Source organism: Orycteropus afer, unplaced genomic scaffold (genome assembly GCF_000298275.1).
Source record: "Orycteropus afer afer isolate SDZICR_OR568_19922 unplaced genomic scaffold, OryAfe1.0 scaffold00460, whole genome shotgun sequence".
NCBI classification, from domain to species: Eukaryota; Metazoa; Chordata; class Mammalia; order Tubulidentata; family Orycteropodidae; genus Orycteropus; species Orycteropus afer.
The window spans coordinates 2,231,718-2,249,756 of record NW_006922047.1 but is presented as its reverse complement, the minus strand read 5'-3'; the positions used below and the strand labels follow the sequence as shown (position 1 = coordinate 2,249,756).

Sequence of the window (18,039 nt, the reverse complement as noted above, 5' to 3'; positions counted from 1 at the left end):
TGAACCAGGAAGCAGGCCCCAGAGAGAGGGTCACGTCTGGGGAAGACGGAGGCAGATGTGAGAGCAGGAGCATCAAGGAGCCAAGAAGCAGACTGTCTCAAGCATGTGCATTTTGCTTGCTCTGCCACCTTTCATTTTCCTTTGGGGAATGCTCCTGACCCACTCTCAGCCACTGTGATCTGAACAGAGCTGACACCACTCTTAGCTCTACTCTTATCCCAGATCTGGCCCATCAGTGAATTCCCAACCCCACAAATACACTAACCATGCCGTCCCTAGCACACTATAAGGTAAGTGGCACAGGCAGCAAGCACTCTCCTGGGATGGGGGAGGGAACAGGCAGGGCAGCTGGCCTCTTCCACCTGCTCCCCCAGTTTAAGCCCATGCACGCTGGGGTCAGGAACTTTGATTGGAACCTTCATGTTCTGCTCTGTAAGGTTTCTCATCACTTCCCAGGACTGCTCACCCAGTCAAGTTCACCCCCTGACTGTTATTTCTTGTCATTGATTTAGGGCAGGTTAGCATCCAAGTTGGTCGAGGAGACAGCTCTCTGACTTTTGCTAGAGATACTGGTCAAGAAGGAATTTCTTTACACTGAGATTCCTGAACAGGAAGGATGCAGGAAGGTCAACATAAAAAAAGTGGATCCGAGAACAGACCTTTAACATCCTTTGAACACCTGGATTCAGCTATGCCTGAAGGTTTTACTAACTTTCCAATTACTTCTACAAATTAAAACATCAAACCAAACCTGCTGCCATCAAGCTGATTCCGATTCATACAACCTTATAAGAGAGTAGAACTGGCCCATAGGTTATGGAAGCAGACTGCTGTTATCTTTCTTCCGCACAGTGCCTGGTGGGTTTGAACCGCCAGCCGTCTGGTTAGCAGGCAAGTGTCTTAGCCACTATGCTACCAGAGCTCCCGGTCTTCCTTGTAGGAGTATGGATATCCTATTATTGACAGCATTGTACTTAAAGATAGATCTTGAAATGTGACCAGAGCACATTTGTCCCGTTAACTGTCACAATGACATGTGTCTCACAGGCCTGGTGCTAGGCTGAGCCTTATATAACAAACATTTCTAACCTGCCCCGTGGGTCAGTTGTGCAGCTGGTGAAGGCAACACTGCAAAGCCTAGGCCCTTTCATTTGAAGTATACTATCACATTTAATCCTCCAATTATCTCATTCACCTTAGCATCTTACAGGGACATAAATAGAGACTTAGGGTCCCAAGCAATGTTAATGTTTGCTTACTTCCCCACTCTCCAGTTATTTCCCCGATCCAAGTTCTATGCACCCCCACTTCTAAAACTTCCCAGGTCCCCCTCCACAGCTCTTCCCCACTACTAAAGTCAAGGACACAGGAGACCAGATGGAGATAAAGGGTTTCACAAGAAACTGATCTTTACTCAACAAAGTTGTACACATGTGGAATCTCACGCCACCTCGGGCACCAATTCCCAGCACAGCACGGTAATGGACAGACCCGGCAGCCCGCAGTGGGAAGGGATGGAAGGGAAGGATGCAGAAAATGTGGCCGGAGGGACTGCGGATCAAGGCCAGTCTGGGTCCGCAGCCCTAGGCAAGGGAGAAGGTTGAGAAGCTGAAACTTCGCTGTGCAAAAACCAACCAAAATTAATTTAAAAATTAAATAGTTTTCTTAAGAGGGTAAGTAGAACCAGGCTCCCTTTCCCTGAAGATGGCTGGAACCCTCTCATTCTGGGTAGAAAGAGAGTTACCAAGCTCATCAGCCAGCCCATCCATCTGCACACTCCAAGACCCAGCAGAGGATGTACCACAGAACTAGAAATTACCAGAAAATTAAATGGTATCAAAACATTTTTTCTTTACAAATGGCTTCTAGAGACCTGCTCGAGTTTCAAAGGGAGGGAGAAAAAAAAAAAAAAAAAAAAACTGAAACAAAAAGCTGAGTTTATGGAATGTGCACTAAGTGGCCCTTGGAACAGAGGCAGGGCCTAACCCTGTCTGAGAAAGCAGGGCTAGGATGGGGGTGGGTGCAGGGTGTCAGAAGGATGCGGGAAGCAGGCTCCAGGGTGTGGGAATCCAGTCAACCCCCAAAACACAAGTGGCGCCCAAAGGAATAGAAAGCAGGGAAGGAGGGGGTAAAAAAAAAAAAAGTTAAGGGGTTGCTGGCCCGGTTTTCCAGCCAAGTCAAGCATGGAAGGAACCATACTCCTCCCTCTCCAGGACAGCCCCTCCCACCCTGACCCACAACCCCAGGGTATCTAGAACCACTGACCCCAAATCAGTGGAGTCTCTGGGCCCACTGGGAGCAGCAGTGGCTGCAATGAGCCCTAAGTTCCAGGGGGACAGGGTGGAGGGCAAGGGGTACACCACTTTTTCCCTCCTCCAGGCCCTCGGCTTCCTTCTTGATGACAAAGCCAAAGCCTTTTTTCTCTATCATCATCAATTGAATGGCCCTGCTCCAGCCTTTGTGTTAAAACTCAGGCCTGGAACTTGGGAAGGACAGAGAAACTGCCTTCGAAGGTGCTTATGGAGCGCGACGCAGGGGAGCCAGCAGCTCCAGCCGCCCCCGGCTTGCTCTCTTTGCGAAAGGTCCCAGCCCAGCCTCTTCAGAAGCTGCTGGAGCACAGGGGAGGGAGACAAGGCCACCTCTGGCTAGCCCCTCCAGCCACCCCCACTGCTGGCTGGGACAGCACAAAGATGGAGGTACTGGCTGAGGCTGCCACAAGCTGGCAGGAAGTTTGCTGAGCAGGTCCCAAGCGTGCACGTGCCGACTAGATGGCCCCAAAATAGCCGTCCTCCCCCCGCCCCAGGGTCCCAGCTGAGGCCCCCCAACCCACCCAGCCCTCCCCAGTCACTGCCAATTCCGGCAAAATGGCAGAAGCTTCTTAAACTCTAGATGAAGGTTACACGGAAGGGCTTACGGGTTAACTCGGGTTCACTAATTCTACTGTCTCCATGCAGTCGGGGTAATGGTGGGGTGGCTAGCTGAGCCTCACGGGCTGCAGCACCCACACATGTGTGGCCACATGTGTACATGTGAGTGTGCGTGTCTCTACAAGGACCCCCCTCCCCGCCTGCTTCCCCCTCTCCTCATCCTAAACTGGATTAACATCAGCCGTGTTGAGTCCTCCCTCCCATATGGCTGGCCCTAGTGGGCTGCCCGAGACGATTAGCGCGAAGGGGCCCTTGCCCACCAAGAACTCCCACCCCCCTCCCCGTTTGTAGGATGAGCATGGAGGCCCCGCCACCTGCCCGCCCCCCGGCCAGACAGGCCCGGCGCAGCAGGTAGACGGACGGGGTAGGCGTGTGGATTCGGGTCCCACTTCCTCCTCCCTAACCCCCCTTGACCAGGGCACGGTGACTTCTGGACGCAGCGCGCTCCTGGCAATCCCTCTGACACGACGTAGACAGAAACCTGCAGGGGAGGAAAGGGTTAGGGCCACCTCTTTAGTCCCCTCAAGGCAGCACTGCCCTCTGCCCATGGCCTCACCTGGCAGTCCCAGTGCCCGTCTAGACCCCATAGAAGGCAGCCAGCCGCTCCTTCAGCAGCGGTGGGAACTGCTCTGAGAACTGCTGCCAGTTCTCCTCCCCGACTTGGTCTTTGAAGCCGTGGAGAATCTGTGTGAGAGATGGGCGAGGGGTGCCACGGGTTGAGGGGTGCCCGAGCAGATCCCCAAGCTGGCAGCCAGCCTCTCCTCCCAGAGGGCTTCTTCCCATCTGCTTCTGGGCCTCACCTTATAAAACATGTCCCGAAGATCATCCTTTGGGCTTACCCAAGAGGCTACAGCATCGCAGAAGAAAATAAAGTCCTGAAACGTGATGGGTCCGGTGTGAGGGGCCACCCAAAACCAGCCCCCGTGTCTTCCCTCCGAGCCCAGCTGCCCCAACCTGCACGACGCCCCCAGGGTTGACGCCTATCATCATGCAGATGCCTCGGAAGGCAGAGTCCTTCTCCTCGTTGTCCCTGATGTTCCTGAGGGATGTACACCTGCAGGAAAGGTGAGCAGTGCCACGTCAGTAGTTGGGGCAGGAAGAACATCTACAGGGAAGGGGGCTCAGTGACGGGCAAGGCTGGGGCAAGTGCAGGAAAGGAACTGGCTGGGCCTGTCCCACCCACTACTGCCCAGCCCTGTGTACAGCAGGCACCTACACACGCACCAAGGCCGGATGAATTGCTGCAGCATGGGTGCCACCTCCTGAGGGCACACGTAGCCCAGGCGGCCGATAGTGATGGCTGGAATGGCAGAGGGACTCGTCAGGCGACCTGAAACCCCGAGCGGCCCCGGGACGGTACGTGGCAGGGCCTCTGGCACGAGGCACCAAGCCCCGCCCCATGTACTCCAAGAGAATGGCACCTCCCAGGCAACCTGGGCCCGAGCATGGCCCAGCCAGAGTCTCCCCACAAGGCAACATCCCTTCTTAGGCTCCTCCCCAAATCCCCTCTCAGTCCCTATAGCTACCCTCCCTAGTTCTTTCCCAAGGCCTCTTCTCAACAACTCCTCTCAGCCCAGAACTCCAACTCAAGAAGATGAGCAAGAGAGGTGGGGACTTAGAGGCAGCACCAATGGCCCAGGCCTTGCACCCACCTGTGTTTTCCAGCAGCGTCTTGGGTGTGTTGGGCCGGTTAATGATCTCCACCAGGTTGTTGAGGACCATCTGCACATAGGGCTGCATCTCTGCCCCTAGGAGATAACCAATCAGAGCCCTACACAGCCCCTACACATACTGTAGGCCAACTGGGTATTCCCCCATTCCTCTGGCCCCACCTCACTTTCTAACCTTGGTACCAACCAGAGACTGGCCAACCAGAACCAGTGAAGGGTAAAACGACCTTCTTGAGCTGGCTCCAGCCAGGACCCATGGCCAACCAGAGACAAACCCAAGACCCAAACATGAGAGGCTTCCTGAGAGTAGAAGGCAGTGTTTGCACAGAGAGACTGCCGGGGGTCAGGAGTGCATGGGAGGGAAAGACACAGAAAAGAGGTAGCTATGGGGGATGGGGGGAGTGGGAAGAGAGCTGTTACACTGTGGGAAATTGCAGTCAATGTCATGAGACAAAATCTGTACAAACTGCTGTATGGAAAGTGTATTTGCTCTGTAAGCTTTCACCCAAATCACAATTTAAAAAAAAAGAGAGACTTCCCTGGAATCAACTTTACTATGGTGCAACCACATCTCCCTATCTTCCTTGGAAAAAAAGCAATCAAAACCTCCCAACCATTCCCAATGGGCCTTTCAGCCAACTGCATCCCACTGAGGGTGGCAAGTCAAATCAGAACAGCATTCTATTCCCACCTTTTCGAAGAAACCAATCAGATGCCCCTTAAGCCATTTGGCCCCATCCCTAAAGAAAATGGTCAGAGATGTCCTCTTACCCTGCCAACTGGAACCTTCCTCAAAGAGCACCAGGCTAGTCAGTCAGGCTCCTCCCCCCAGGCCAGGAATAGACCAATGGGGAGGGTCACTTACCCATCTGCATGCATATCTCGCCAATGGCCCAGGTGGCGTTGTTGCAGACAGAGATGAACTCAGGGTTCAGGTTGGTGCCCAGGATAGGCATGAACTCAGCTGGTGAGGGAAAGGGAGGGCACTGAACAGCAGGGTCAGCAGGGCTGAGCGGCCGGCTCCTGGCCAGGCAGGCCCCATCAGACAGTACGAATACATCCCATTTCGGTCATTGTCCTCCCAGGTCATTTCTCCATCACTTGAGGCAAGGGTTGGAGTCATGGGTCAAGGTCAAGGTAAGAGTCTTACCTATGCAGGGCTTGACATGGATGAAGCAGGCTTTGGTGAGGTCTCCCAGGAGGGCGAAAGAACTCTGCCGGACCTCAGGCATGGAGTCCTGGGAGTCAGCGGAGTGAGCATGGCAGTCTCCTCCACCACCATCCCTGACCACCACCTCCCACCAGGGTCTCAACCCATCCTTCAGTTTTGGGACCTTAGAAACACACAGTCCCCAGTAGACATCTGATGCTACCAGCTTCAGAGCCACCTCCTTAACCTCTCTAGGCTCAGGCCCTGTATCTGTTACCTGGGGTACTGGTTCCCCTCCAGGACTCAGTGGGGATGAGTACTGGCCCTTGTGGAGTTCACTTCTCCTGCCTTCCTCCCACCAGTGCCTGTCATCTGTGGCCACCACCCTGTAGAACAGCTCCTGCCCTAACTGCAAGCCTGTCTACCAGCACCCGTACTCTGCTCAGGGTACTGCCACAGGGGAGCTGCCACCTCTGCCCATCCTAATGCTCGGGAGTGGGAGTGAAACAGGAGGGGCTGGGGTTACGCTATTTTCAACAGTGTTTGCTTTTTAATGAGATTTTATTAGTGTCTTATTTGAATCTTTTTTGTTTTTTTTAAATAACCAAAAGCTTCTTCTAAGGGCTCCTCTTCCCTGGGGGCCTTTGGGCAAAATCAGCGCCCTGACCTCCCCTCAGGATGGCCCACACAGGTTACTGAGGGTCATGACTGTCCCGCTTAATGCCCTGGGACTGCTGGGAAGTGGGGTGCAGGACTGGAGGGGCATCTACTGACCTGCATGCACTGAAAGAGCAGTGTCATGATGTTGCTGCGGGCCACCAGCTGCTCTACATGGCCGCCCAGGCCCTCAGCCAGGCCACTGAGCAGATCCAGGGCCACGATCATGAAGTCCTTGTCAGGGGCCTCATACTGCTCAGGGTGCTGGTTGTACATCTGGGCCAAGATAGGGGTGGGGAAGGATGGTGAGGGGAGAGGAACAGGACCAAAGCAGTAGATGAGGATGACCATGGGATGGGGGGTGGAGAGGTAGAGGTAGTGCTCACCATGGCCTGGGCCAGTGTCTTCTGCACCAGTGTGACACAGCGCTGGTAGACAGGTTCGCAGTAGGGCAGGAAGCCGCTCTGCAGGGCAGTGGCCACAGATGACAGGCACTGGTGGGGAGGAAGGCAGGAAAAGTGAACTCCAGAAGGGCAGGCTATGCCCGGGCTATGAGAGAGGGCCTACAACCCACTGACCTCCAGCAGTGGGAAGAGGTCCTTGTCTTCATCCTTGAGCTCGTTCCACTTCTGGATCAGCGGGGGCATCAGCTTCTGGATGTATTCCTGGAGAGGAAGCAAGAATTTGGGGCCCCCTGGGTGGGGTAGTGACCTAAGAGCCAGGGGGCTCCATGACTCAGAGGCACGCATCACCTAGGCAATAAGGTCTAGGCTCCTGGGCATAGCTCATGGGGCCCTATAAGGCCTCACCAGCCAGACCTCCAGGCCTCTCTTGGTGTTTCTCACCAATACCAGCCACCCCCCTTCCCACCCCACCCCTCTCAGAGCCTGGGTCAGCACCTCCTGGTTCCCACAGGCCCTGAGCTTCCCCCGACACAGCACTTACCACACTGTCTCATAACTGTCTGTCTCCCCCACTAGACTGTGAGCAGGGCGAGGGCAGGGGCCAGGTCTGGCTGTCTGCTTGGCGAGGTCATGGCCATATCCCTGGCATGTGACACGGGGTCACCGCCAGGTCACTGGGTACCAAGGGGCCCAGGGATTGGGAGGAGGGAGCCACTATGGGGTCTCACCGGCTGGTTGAGGTGGTGTCCCACAGAGTCAGCCAGGGTGCCAATGGCATCATAGAGAATGAGTAGGTTCTTGTGCTGGTACTTGCCAAAGGCAAAGACAAGGGTGTCCAGGATGTAGCTGAGGTAGGGCACCAGCTCGGTGCAGGCCTCTTCCTCCAGAGTGGCAAAGGCACTGGCGGGAGGGAAGGCAGGACAGGGCCTCAGTAAACAGCGGGCCAAGCTGGGCCAAGTGCACAGTTGGGGAGGGTACACTCAGGATCAGTCAGTACGAATACAAGAGAATCAGCCTGATGTCAGCGATCACAGGTGTCATCACTTCCCAGAGGGCAGCCATTGGGGGGTGAAGGGGGTCAATGGGGCAGGGGTCAAGGATCACCTGCAAGCTGCCTCTTGGACCCTCTTGTTGCCATCCAAGATGCGTTTGAGCAGCTCAGTCATTAGGGGCTTAAGGTGCATATCAGGTGGCTGGCTGACCACCCAGTGGGCGTAGCGGCTCAGTGTCCAGCAGGCAATGGAGCGGACCAGGGCCTTCTTGTCTGACAGGCACTGGATCAGGTGTGGGATCAGCTCAGGCAGGTAGGGCACCATGCCCTGCATGCAACCTGCAGGGGCCAGCAGACAGGAGGCAGTGAGGCCTGTGCAAGCCTAGGCCTACCTGGGGCCATAGCCTGGGGCCCACTACACCCAGCCTTCAATCAGTCGCATTCAACAGATGGGGAATTAGGCTCAGAGGTTAAGTAACTGGCCCTGTCACACAGCCAGTGAAAGGAAGCTCAAGACTGGAAACCATATCAGAATAAGCCTTTCACTCTGCCAGCTACATCCCATGATGAGAGTGGTGTTCTCTGTCAGCTCACTCATTCATTCAAACACTACCAGACCGCACGCAGTCAGTGGCCGTGGAGCAGCGGGCCCAGAGGGACGAAAAGTACTTTTCATTTGAAACCTTCTTGCAGGTTTGTGTTCTTTCTTTTCATGTTTTTTGTTTTTTAATTATGAACATGTTTTCCTTTCAATTAAAATAGGACAACAATAGATAATAGCATATTCCTCATAATCCAAGATGCAAGATTGACTTTTCACCAATTTGAGGTTAATTCCTCATTACCATGTTGCTGTTGCTATGTGCCATCAAGTTGTCTCCGACTCATAGCGACCTTATGTACAACAGTACGAAACACTGCCAGGTCCTGTGCCAATGTCACTATCCCTACTATTCCTGAGCCCATCACTGCAGCCACCGTGTCCATCCATCTCATTGAGGGCCTTACCTCTTTTGTTGACTCATTACCATATACCCAGTAAAAGAAAAAAAAAAAAATTCTATGGAGCAGTTCTACTCTGTCCTGTGTGGCCACATTAACATACAGCACATGTAACATATAATCGATCAGTATACACACACGCATTATGAATCTTACGTCCTATTAACATCAGCTTCCTTAATTACACGTTACACAAAGAAACCCTTCCTCAGACAATTCTACCCAGCTCTCCAGGTTGAGAACTCCAGTTGCCATGTCTGAACTTTATGACTGACCTGGATACTTAACTGGTCACATGTCGTGTCTGTAACACAATGACGAAAATCAAACCCACTGCCGTCAAGTCGATTCGGAATCACGGCGACCCTATAGGACAATGCAGAACTGCCCCATAGGGTTTCCAAGGCTGCACACCTTTACAGAAGCACACCACCTCATCTTTCTCTCACAGGGTAGCTGGTAGATTCAAACTGCTGAGCCAGTTAGCAGTGGCACGCTTAACCACTGCACCACCAGGGCTCCCACAGACTCATGAAGCCCTCCTATCCTTCAAGTTTTATTTCCTCAGTGGGTGAAAGTAAGCCCGAGAACCTTCACTGTGTGAACCACCACTGTGGACCTTGATCCTGCCCTCACAGGTGAGAGCCAGCCCAGCTCCACTGCAGTCAAGTTGAGTGATAATGGGAAAGTAGCATAAATCTCTCTGCACCTTATGATCCCCGTTGATGCTGAGGACAGGGTGAGGGCACCTGTGTGACCCCTCAGAACAAGGCCCCTCGCCCCAGAGCAAGCACTGCAGAGAGGCCTGGCATTGGGCCTGTGGCTGTAACTCCACTTACAGCACATCAGGAACCGCCTATCTGAGAATTAAGGAGAGGGCTGGCATTTGGGATTTCTGGGTTCAAGGCCGCACAGCTCAAAGAAAAGATTTACATCCAAGAGCTCTTTCATGAGGGGTGAGTACTCATGGAGAGAACTCAGGACTGGCACCCTAACTGCTGTCCAGCTGCAGGCCTCAGACGATCCCGAGTCAGCACAGGAGCTCAAGGTCAGGCAGACGAGCACCTTCCTGGATGCAGGTGGCAGGCAGGCACTCACCCTCAGCGATGGCACCCAGCACCAGGATACCCGACTCCTTGACCACCCACTCAGGATGGAAGAGGAGGCCCTTAAGCAAGGGGAGTAGGTGGGGCAGCAGCTCCTCCCGGAAAACATTGGCGAGGACGTCCAGTGCAGCCGCCGAGCACTTCCCTGGGCAGGGGTAAGAAATTGGAGTGGGGAGGCTCAGGGAGGATCACTGGGCAGAGCAGCCAGCCCTCCTCAGCTATGCCCCCAAGATTAGAGATCACAGTAAGAATCTTCACAATCTGAGCTGAGTCAACAGCCCTCCTCAGCTATGGCCCCAAGATTAGGGATCACAGTCTGAGCTGAGTGAGTTCTTAACCACCTCCCAGAAGGAAGCAGAGGGCCAACCCCTGCCCACCAGGCCACAACGTACTCAGATTCCAGTCGGACAAAGCATCATCATCATCATCATCCTCTGCATCCTCAGATCCATCTGGTCGCTCAGCCTCATGGGGCAGCGTCACCGTGCGTGACTTGTGGAAGCGTGGCTTGATGTCCTGCTCACTGTCAGGGACTGCCTCATCCTCCTCCACGTCGCCCTATAGGGCCAGAAGAGACCCCTAAGTACCACCAGGACCCAAGCCCCAATGCCCCAAGCCTTGCCCACTCAGCAGCCCCGACTGACCTTGAGCAAGATGATATCAATTTCTGAGTACTTCATCCCATTTACAAGGATGGGGATCAACCTGTCAGGAGAGAGGCTGTGAACCAGGAAGCAGGCCCCAGAGAGAGGGTCACGTCTGGGGAAGACGGAGGCAGATGTGAGAGCAGGAGCATCAAGGAGCCAAGAAGCAGACTGTCTCAAGCATGTGCATTTTGCTTGCTCTGCCACCTTTCATTTTCCTTTGGGGAATGCTCCTGACCCACTCTCAGCCACTGTGATCTGAACAGAGCTGACACCACTCTTAGCTCTACTCTTATCCCAGATCTGGCCCATCAGTGAATTCCCAACCCCACAAATACACTAACCATGCCGTCCCTAGCACACTATAAGGTAAGTGGCACAGGCAGCAAGCACTCTCCTGGGATGGGGGAGGGAACAGGCAGGGCAGCTGGCCTCTTCCACCTGCTCCCCCAGTTTAAGCCCATGCACGCTGGGGTCAGGAACTTTGATTGGAACCTTCATGTTCTGCTCTGTAAGGTTTCTCATCACTTCCCAGGACTGCTCACCCAGTCAAGTTCACCCCCTGACTGTTATTTCTTGTCATTGATTTAGGGCAGGTTAGCATCCAAGTTGGTCGAGGAGACAGCTCTCTGACTTTTGCTAGAGATACTGGTCAAGAAGGAATTTCTTTACACTGAGATTCCTGAACAGGAAGGATGCAGGAAGGTCAACATAAAAAAAGTGGATCCGAGAACAGACCTTTAACATCCTTTGAACACCTGGATTCAGCTATGCCTGAAGGTTTTACTAACTTTCCAATTACTTCTACAAATTAAAACATCAAACCAAACCTGCTGCCATCAAGCTGATTCCGATTCATACAACCTTATAAGAGAGTAGAACTGGCCCATAGGTTATGGAAGCAGACTGCTGTTATCTTTCTTCCGCACAGTGCCTGGTGGGTTTGAACCGCCAACCTTTCAGTTAGCAGCCATGTGCAACCACTGTGCTACCAGGGCTCCTTTGTCTAATACATTATCTACTTTTTGATCATTAAAGCTAAATCCTTATCACTTGTAAAATAATTATACACAAGGATGTGATGTAAACCAAAACACAGAACATAGACTGAGGCAAGCACAGAAGGTGGCCAGAAGAGAAGACAGGGACTCAGTGAGAAGTCTAGGCTGTGGTGGCAACAGAGGGTAGGAAGGGCACTCACTGGACCAGATGGGAGGCCAGGACTTCCTTGCAGATGGGCTGCTCGGCCAGCGTCAGCCAGAACTCGCAGGCCTCGAGGGCCACATTCTCGTCATGGTCCTGGGTCCTCTGCAGCATGTACTGGGGCAGGGGGGAGAGGCTGAGGCCCAGTCCGGTGGGGAGGTAGGCTCCCTGACCCCACTGCCTGCCCGCCCAGGCCGGCCTTGGCCATGCACACCTGGATAATGCTGTGCATGTGAGGGATGAGCCTGTCAATCCGCACTTCCAACAGCATCACCAGAGCACGGCAGACGTTCTTTCGCACCTCAGGGTCGTCATCCACAGCCAGGGCAAACAGGTGCTGATAGGTAAGGGCAAGGTTAACTATGATGGGGCCAGTGACCCTTGCCCTGCCTACCCCCCAGTCCAGCTGCCCACCTCAATGAAGGTGTCAATGTTGTCCATCAGAGCCTGGGCCCGGTCCATGATGAACTGGTTCACACAGGCAATGGCATGGGACCTGGCAGGAGCAGGTACATGGGTCACCTCTGAACCCACCCATGGGCTCCAGGCCCAGAGACCCTGGGCAGCCCTACCCACCGAATCTTGGGGCTGCAGTGCTTGAAGAACTGCAGAAACTTGGGAATCATAATGTTGAGGGGCCTGTTGAGGGCGTCGCTGTCCAGGAGCTCAGATGAGTCTTCGCAGATCTTCTGCAGGGCTCCAAAGGCTCCCTGTGTGGAGAGGGGAGAGGGGAGAGAGGAGATGGGTGCAGGTCACAGTCCCAGTGCCAGCCTCAGCATCTGCTTGGGCAGGCCACGGCTTGTTGCCTACCTCACAAGTGTTGTAATCCTCCGAGTTGAGCAGGTTGCACAGCTGGGGCAGCAGCTCGGGCCACATCTGCAGCTCACCCTTGGAAGCGATGGTGGTGATAAGAATGCCTGGGGTGGCCGGTAGAAGATGCTGCCTCAGGCTGGGCATGGGCTCGCTGGCCCCCAGCCCTCCCAATCACATGTTCATTTCTCTCTACAACACACACGCTTTCCCGGTACACTCCCTCTGTAGGCCTTGTACAACCCCTTGAGGTGGGTACAAGCACTACTCATTGACTCAGCAAATATCCTCTGAGTCTTACTGTGGGCCGCCTCCTTTCTAGGCCTGGCATACAGTACAGAACAAAGCACGAAATCCCCACTACCCTTGTGAGCTGACTGTCTAGTACAGAAGACCATGAGAAAAAGGCCTAGAAGTCTAGATGGCAAAGGCTAAGGAGGACAGTAAAGCAGAAAAGGTGGCTAGAGAGTGCCTTTAAGCTGAGTGAGCAGAGCAGGCCTCACTGAGGTGACATCTTGACACCTGAGCAAAGACAAAGAGAAGGTGAAGAGCGAGCCATCCAGGTTCCTGGGGAATGGGCATCCCAAGCAGAGGGAACAGCACATGCAAAGGCCCTGGGGCAAGAGTGAGCCTGGTATGCTCACAGATCAGAAAGGCCAGTGGGGATGAGTGGAGAGAAGAAAGTGGAGAATGATGGGAGACAGGGCAGGAGGATAGCAAGGACACATCAGGCAGGGCCTGTGGTCTCAGGGAGGACTTGTACTGCTTATTAGAAATCTAAGTGAGATGTGCAGCAAGCATTTGGAAACCTGAGGGCAGTGGAGCAGTCTGGCAGGATCTAAATATGGGTGTCATCAGGGTGGAAGCTGCCACTAGGAACATGGAAGAGGCCAATGACTCATAGCTCAAGAAAAATTCTCCCTATAAAAAAGACCATGTTTACTGGTTTGATAGAGCCTGGTGAGACCCCCAAGTCCACAGCCCCTAGTTACCCTTCAGGCCTAGAATTGAACTCACATTCTCATGGCTGGAAAACCAAACAACAGGCAAGCATATAGGATGAACATTTACACCAGGTAGATACATTCCTTAGAATGATCAATCATGGGAGACCAGAAGGGGAGTGTTTGCACAGGGAGATAGCTCAGAGGGCAAGAATGCAGAGGAAAGAAGGACACAGAGAAGAGGTAACTACAGGAAGTGGGAAAAGAGCTGTTACCTTGTGGGGAACTGCAGTCAATGTCATGAAACAAAATGTGTATGAACTGCTGTATAGAAAATGAATTTGCTCTGTACACTTTCACCCAAATTATGATAAAAATTAATAAAAAAGAAAGATTCTCCCTGCAGCAGCTAGACTGTGAGGATGCAGACACTGGCCCAAGGGGCAGTCTCAGCCCTGATCCTATCTGTAGGCCCTTGGATACATCACCTAACTTTTTTGTGTGTGCCCTCAGCCTTCATGGGAGATAAGGAGCACCTGCCTCCGAGGGCTATTGAGTGGCTTCAACAACTTGATCCAAGCCATCAGCACAGAGCATGGCACTCTGCGCTAATGTGAGCACAGTATCTGAGGTGTCTAGAGTACATCGCTTTCAACAGAGGTAGCAAGCCCAAGGTTAGCACTTCTGTCAAGCCCCAGTTTCCAACTCATATTTAATATCATCTTTCTGTGTTGGACACTGTCGAGGTGATTTTGACTCATAGTGGCCCTACATGACAGAGTAGAACTACCTCCACAGGGTAATCTTTATGGCAAGATCACTAGGTCTTTCTTCCACACAGAAGTGGGTATGCACTGCCAACCTTTCAGTTTGTAGGCAAACCCTTAATCATTTGTGCCACCAGGGCTCCTTTATCTTCCTATGTAAACAAAACCCACTGCCATCAAGTTGATTCCAACTCCTAGTGACCCTGTACAACAGAATATAACTGCCTTTCAGCATTTCCAAGGTTGTAAATCTTTACAGAAGCGACTGCCTCATCTTTCTCCAGTAGAGCAGCTGGTGGGTTTGAACCACCAGCCTTTTGGTTAGCAGCCAAATGCCTTAACCAGTACACCACCAGTAATCCTTATCTTTCTCCATATATTTCTTTTCTTTTTCATGTTACTTTCCCTCTAAGGCATCGAAATCTGGTTTTTCAGTTTAAAAACTTTGTGTTTATTTTTTTTATAACTTAGAAATCAAACCGAAAAACTTGTCAGTAATACATAACGTGTTAGTATTTTATTAGTAGGGGAAAATCCTAAGGTATAATTGCTCAAACCAATTCTTTTCATCCTTCATGTCTTCCTCAGGCAGCCTTCCAAAGGGAGATAGGCAGGCTCCAAAGTGAATCTAATTCACCTTGTACAAACATAACCATTTGTGAAAGCTAGTTACCAGTTCTCTCTAGACTGTGTGCTCCGTGAGGGCAGGGTGCCACCTATTGGTATTTGAAATGCTAGACTCTCAGCACTCAGACTAGGATCTAACAGAAAATGCTGGACACTGAGTGAGTACCTCAGAAGCAAGAATGGCTGTTTCAGGAGGCAGTGGCTACAACTGTGGGCTCTAGACATATACCACCTGGGTTGCTTCTGAGCTCTGCCACCAGCCATCGCTATATCTCAGTTTCCTAGTCTGTGAAATGACAACAGTAATAGTACGATCCTCCTTGGGGCTGGCACCATTCAGCAAATCAATACATTTAACAAGCTCAGAAGCTTCAAGGCATGGAGTAAGAGCTCATGCGCCTAGTCCCTGCTGCTCTCACCAATGGTAGCACGGATAAGCGAAGAAGCATCGCCAATGTTATTGAGACATTCCTGCTTGATGAAGTCGGCCACAGGTGGCGGGAAACTCTGATAATGCGCCTTCACGTTGTTCTTGAGGATCAGGCCACTGAGGGAGCGAGTCGGCTCATCTGGGGGAAGAGAACTGGGCTCAGGGGACCACAGGAAAGAAAGCAGGGTCCAGACCACATGGAGGGGCACAAAGGGCATACCTTCCGACTTGAGTCTTGTCAGGACGAAGATCAGGTAGTTGTTGAAGTCAGGAAACTGGTTCAGTTGTTTGAGTTTCTGCCAGGCTGTTAAGGGACTTGGGAGACATGGGCCTTAACTGGGCAGGGCCCCTACCCTGGCACAGTGAGGCAGACAGTGCCCCTGACCACGGAGATCAGGCAGCCCATTATTGGAACCCCACTTGTTGACCCCCATGCCCAGAACAACAGAGTAGCTCAGGCAAGGCAACTGACAGAAGACAAGGAAGATGCCCGAGCTTCCCATCCCCTCCTGAAGACCTGGCCAGAGCAGGAGAGTTGAGGAACCCACTCCATCTGAAGGTGGCCACTGCTACTCAATTCCACTAAAGACCAAGCCAATGTCACCTGCTTTTTAAAAAGTGATGGGAACCCAAATTTTCAAGTGAAACTTATTTTAAATGCTGACAACCAGTTGAAAATTAAACCTTAAACCAAGCTGAGCATTAGCTGAACACACCTTCCCTACATGCCCCAACTCCAGTAAGACAGTCAAATGCTAGGACTCTGGCATCTGACAGGGCAGGACTTCCCAACCCAGCCCCACCACCTGCCACCTTGGACAAGTCCTTCTGCCTCTCTAAGCCTCGATGTCCTCTTCTATCAATTGTGAAAAATAACAGTACTTACTTATGTTAATCGAGTAAGTGCTACCGAACGTTAAGTAATTTCATTATCTTTCATAACAATTCCTCCAGCTCTGAGAAGTCTAATCCGTAATTAATTCTGTTTAGGCCAGCTTCTCACCACAGTAGTCTGGGGATTAGAGAAATGGCCTCTGCCATCTCACCTTCAGGGGCTATGGGTGGCTGCCTGGTTCCCCAGGCTCAGAAGGAAGGAAGGAAGGATACATCCTGGACAATGCGCTGGGTGGCTGTGTTGGGCGACTGTGAGTCTTTAAGCAGTTGCAGGACCTGCTGCAGGCCCTGCTCGTCTGGCTGCCAGTCCATGGTGCAAGGCGAGCTACGAGGGTAGGGGCCGGGGTCAGCACAGGATCCTGGGGGCTTGCTCTGAGACCCTGGCTGAGCCCGAAAAGTGGAGGCAGAATGAGAGCATCCTACAGGGACAGGCCGGATCTACGCCCACCCAAGTGCCCTATTCCCACCAGCTGCACCACCCTCGGCTGCGTAGTCGTAGACTCAGGAGCCCAGGAGGGAGTGTGTGAAAAGCGGCCACTGAAGGCAGTGGGGCCCGGCGGGTCTTTATCCGGCCCAGCGCGAAGCCCTTGTCCCACTACGGCCCACGCCACCATCCCTGACTGTGGGTCCTAAGGTATTTTCACAGTTGCTGGGCGAGGGTCTAGCAGTCCCCACTTCCAGGGTCCCCGGCCCAGACAAGACAGCAATAGCGCCCCAGTCCCCGAGGTCTCCTCAAGGCAGGTATGGCCTTCAGCTTCACCACATCCTTGCCGCCTTATCTGGTCTATGAGCCTCCCTGATTGCCCCGTCCCAAGGCGTTCCAATTGTCCCAATCCTTGCAGCTTCCTCTTATCTGGCACTCCAAACTCAGCCGGACGCTAAACACCTCCCTTTCTGGCCTAGCCTGACTCCATCCAGCGATCCCTCTTAATAGGGCCCAAAGCAGTCCACTGAAGGTGCTCGTTGCCTGTTCCGGAGACTCAGCCAAGCACGCCCCCGCGACCGAGCCCTCCAGACAGGTCCCTGTCGCCTTCTCCAATCAGGTCTGGCCTCTCCTCTCCACTCCCAGCCCTCTCCCCCAGTCAGCAGTGACTCCTACTGACAGATCTTTGCTGCTTCCCTTCATCTAATTGTCAAGCCCCTCACCATCTCGATTCTGAAACCCCCTTCAGGCGATCCCTGCCGAGTTCCTCAATAAGGCTTCACCGAAGAGCCCCTGGGGCATCCAATCGGCAACGGATCCCAATGACGCCCCGCAATCAGACCCAGCAAATTCTTCCATGCCAAAGTCTGCTGCCCCTCCCTATCAGGGATCAACAGCCCCCCCTCCAACTTTTCAGTGCAGCCTCCCCCAATCAGACCCAGCCAAGACCCGCCGATATAGCCCCCCACACACGTCCGTCCGATCCTAGCGATATTCCCAACCAGATTCCCTCCAGCCCGACCCCAGCCGCCCCACTGGCCTCATTCTCACGGCACCCCAATCTGGCTCGGTTTCGAGGCCCCACCCCCTAAGTCCGGCCCGGTTTCCTTCTCCCCCGCCCGGGCCCGTTCTCGCTGCCTAGCAGATCCGGCCCAGCCGGGTCCCCGGCCTTTGCTGGTCAGGCGCGGCCCCGAAGCCCGGGCAGCGCACGACGCAAGTCTGGAGCCTGACGGGGATCAGCACTGGCCCAGGCCGAGTGGGTCAGGCTCCGAGTAAAGCTTACTTACCGGGCCCTGTGTGGTGGCGGCGGCGGCGGCGCCTCGCGCTGCTGCTTCTCCCGAGACTCGCGCGGAAGGAGAGAGCCAAAGTCGGAATTCCAGTCACTGCTCG

The 18,039-nt window shown here is 53.3% G+C and overlaps 1 protein-coding gene and 1 non-coding gene across 2 annotated transcripts; both read right to left on the bottom strand.

Annotated features, from left to right (window-relative positions):
* Positions 1-3,503: 3,503 nt before the first annotated feature.
* On the bottom strand, positions 3,504-16,960 carry TNPO2 (transportin 2). The gene is made up of 23 exons (XM_007954411.2): positions 16,440-16,960; positions 15,553-15,628; positions 15,322-15,471; positions 12,565-12,671; positions 12,331-12,464; positions 12,169-12,250; positions 11,969-12,091; positions 11,753-11,871; positions 10,552-10,612; positions 10,300-10,465; positions 9,900-10,052; positions 7,913-8,138; positions 7,537-7,708; positions 6,983-7,069; positions 6,791-6,898; positions 6,522-6,680; positions 5,748-5,835; positions 5,463-5,561; positions 4,580-4,675; positions 4,152-4,227; positions 3,882-3,981; positions 3,728-3,802; positions 3,504-3,611 (listed from the first exon to the last, which is right to left on the bottom strand). Exons 1-23 carry the CDS (start codon positions 16,536-16,538, stop codon positions 3,504-3,506), a joined length of 2,664 nt encoding a protein of 887 aa, XP_007952602.1. The 5' UTR covers positions 16,539-16,960.
* On the bottom strand, positions 7,790-7,858 carry LOC122151448. The gene has a single exon (XR_006164157.1). It is a non-coding gene; the product is annotated as a small nucleolar RNA SNORD41 (small nucleolar RNA).
* Positions 16,961-18,039: the final 1,079 nt, after the last annotated feature.

What these genes read in the sequence shown, in the direction of transcription:
- TNPO2 (XM_007954411.2), bottom strand. Translation starts at nt 16,538, where the DNA reads ATGGACTGGCAGCCAGACGAGCAGGGCCTGCAGCAGGTCCTGCAACTG. An exon ending in GCTTATCCGTGCTACCATTG is followed by an intron (nt 12,672 to 15,321) that starts GTGAGAGCAGCA and finishes CGGCCACCCCAG; the next exon opens with GCATTCTTATCACCACCATC. An exon ending in ACATGCACAGCATTATCCAG is followed by an intron (nt 11,872 to 11,968) that starts GTGTGCATGGCC and finishes CCCCTGCCCCAG; the next exon opens with TACATGCTGCAGAGGACCCA.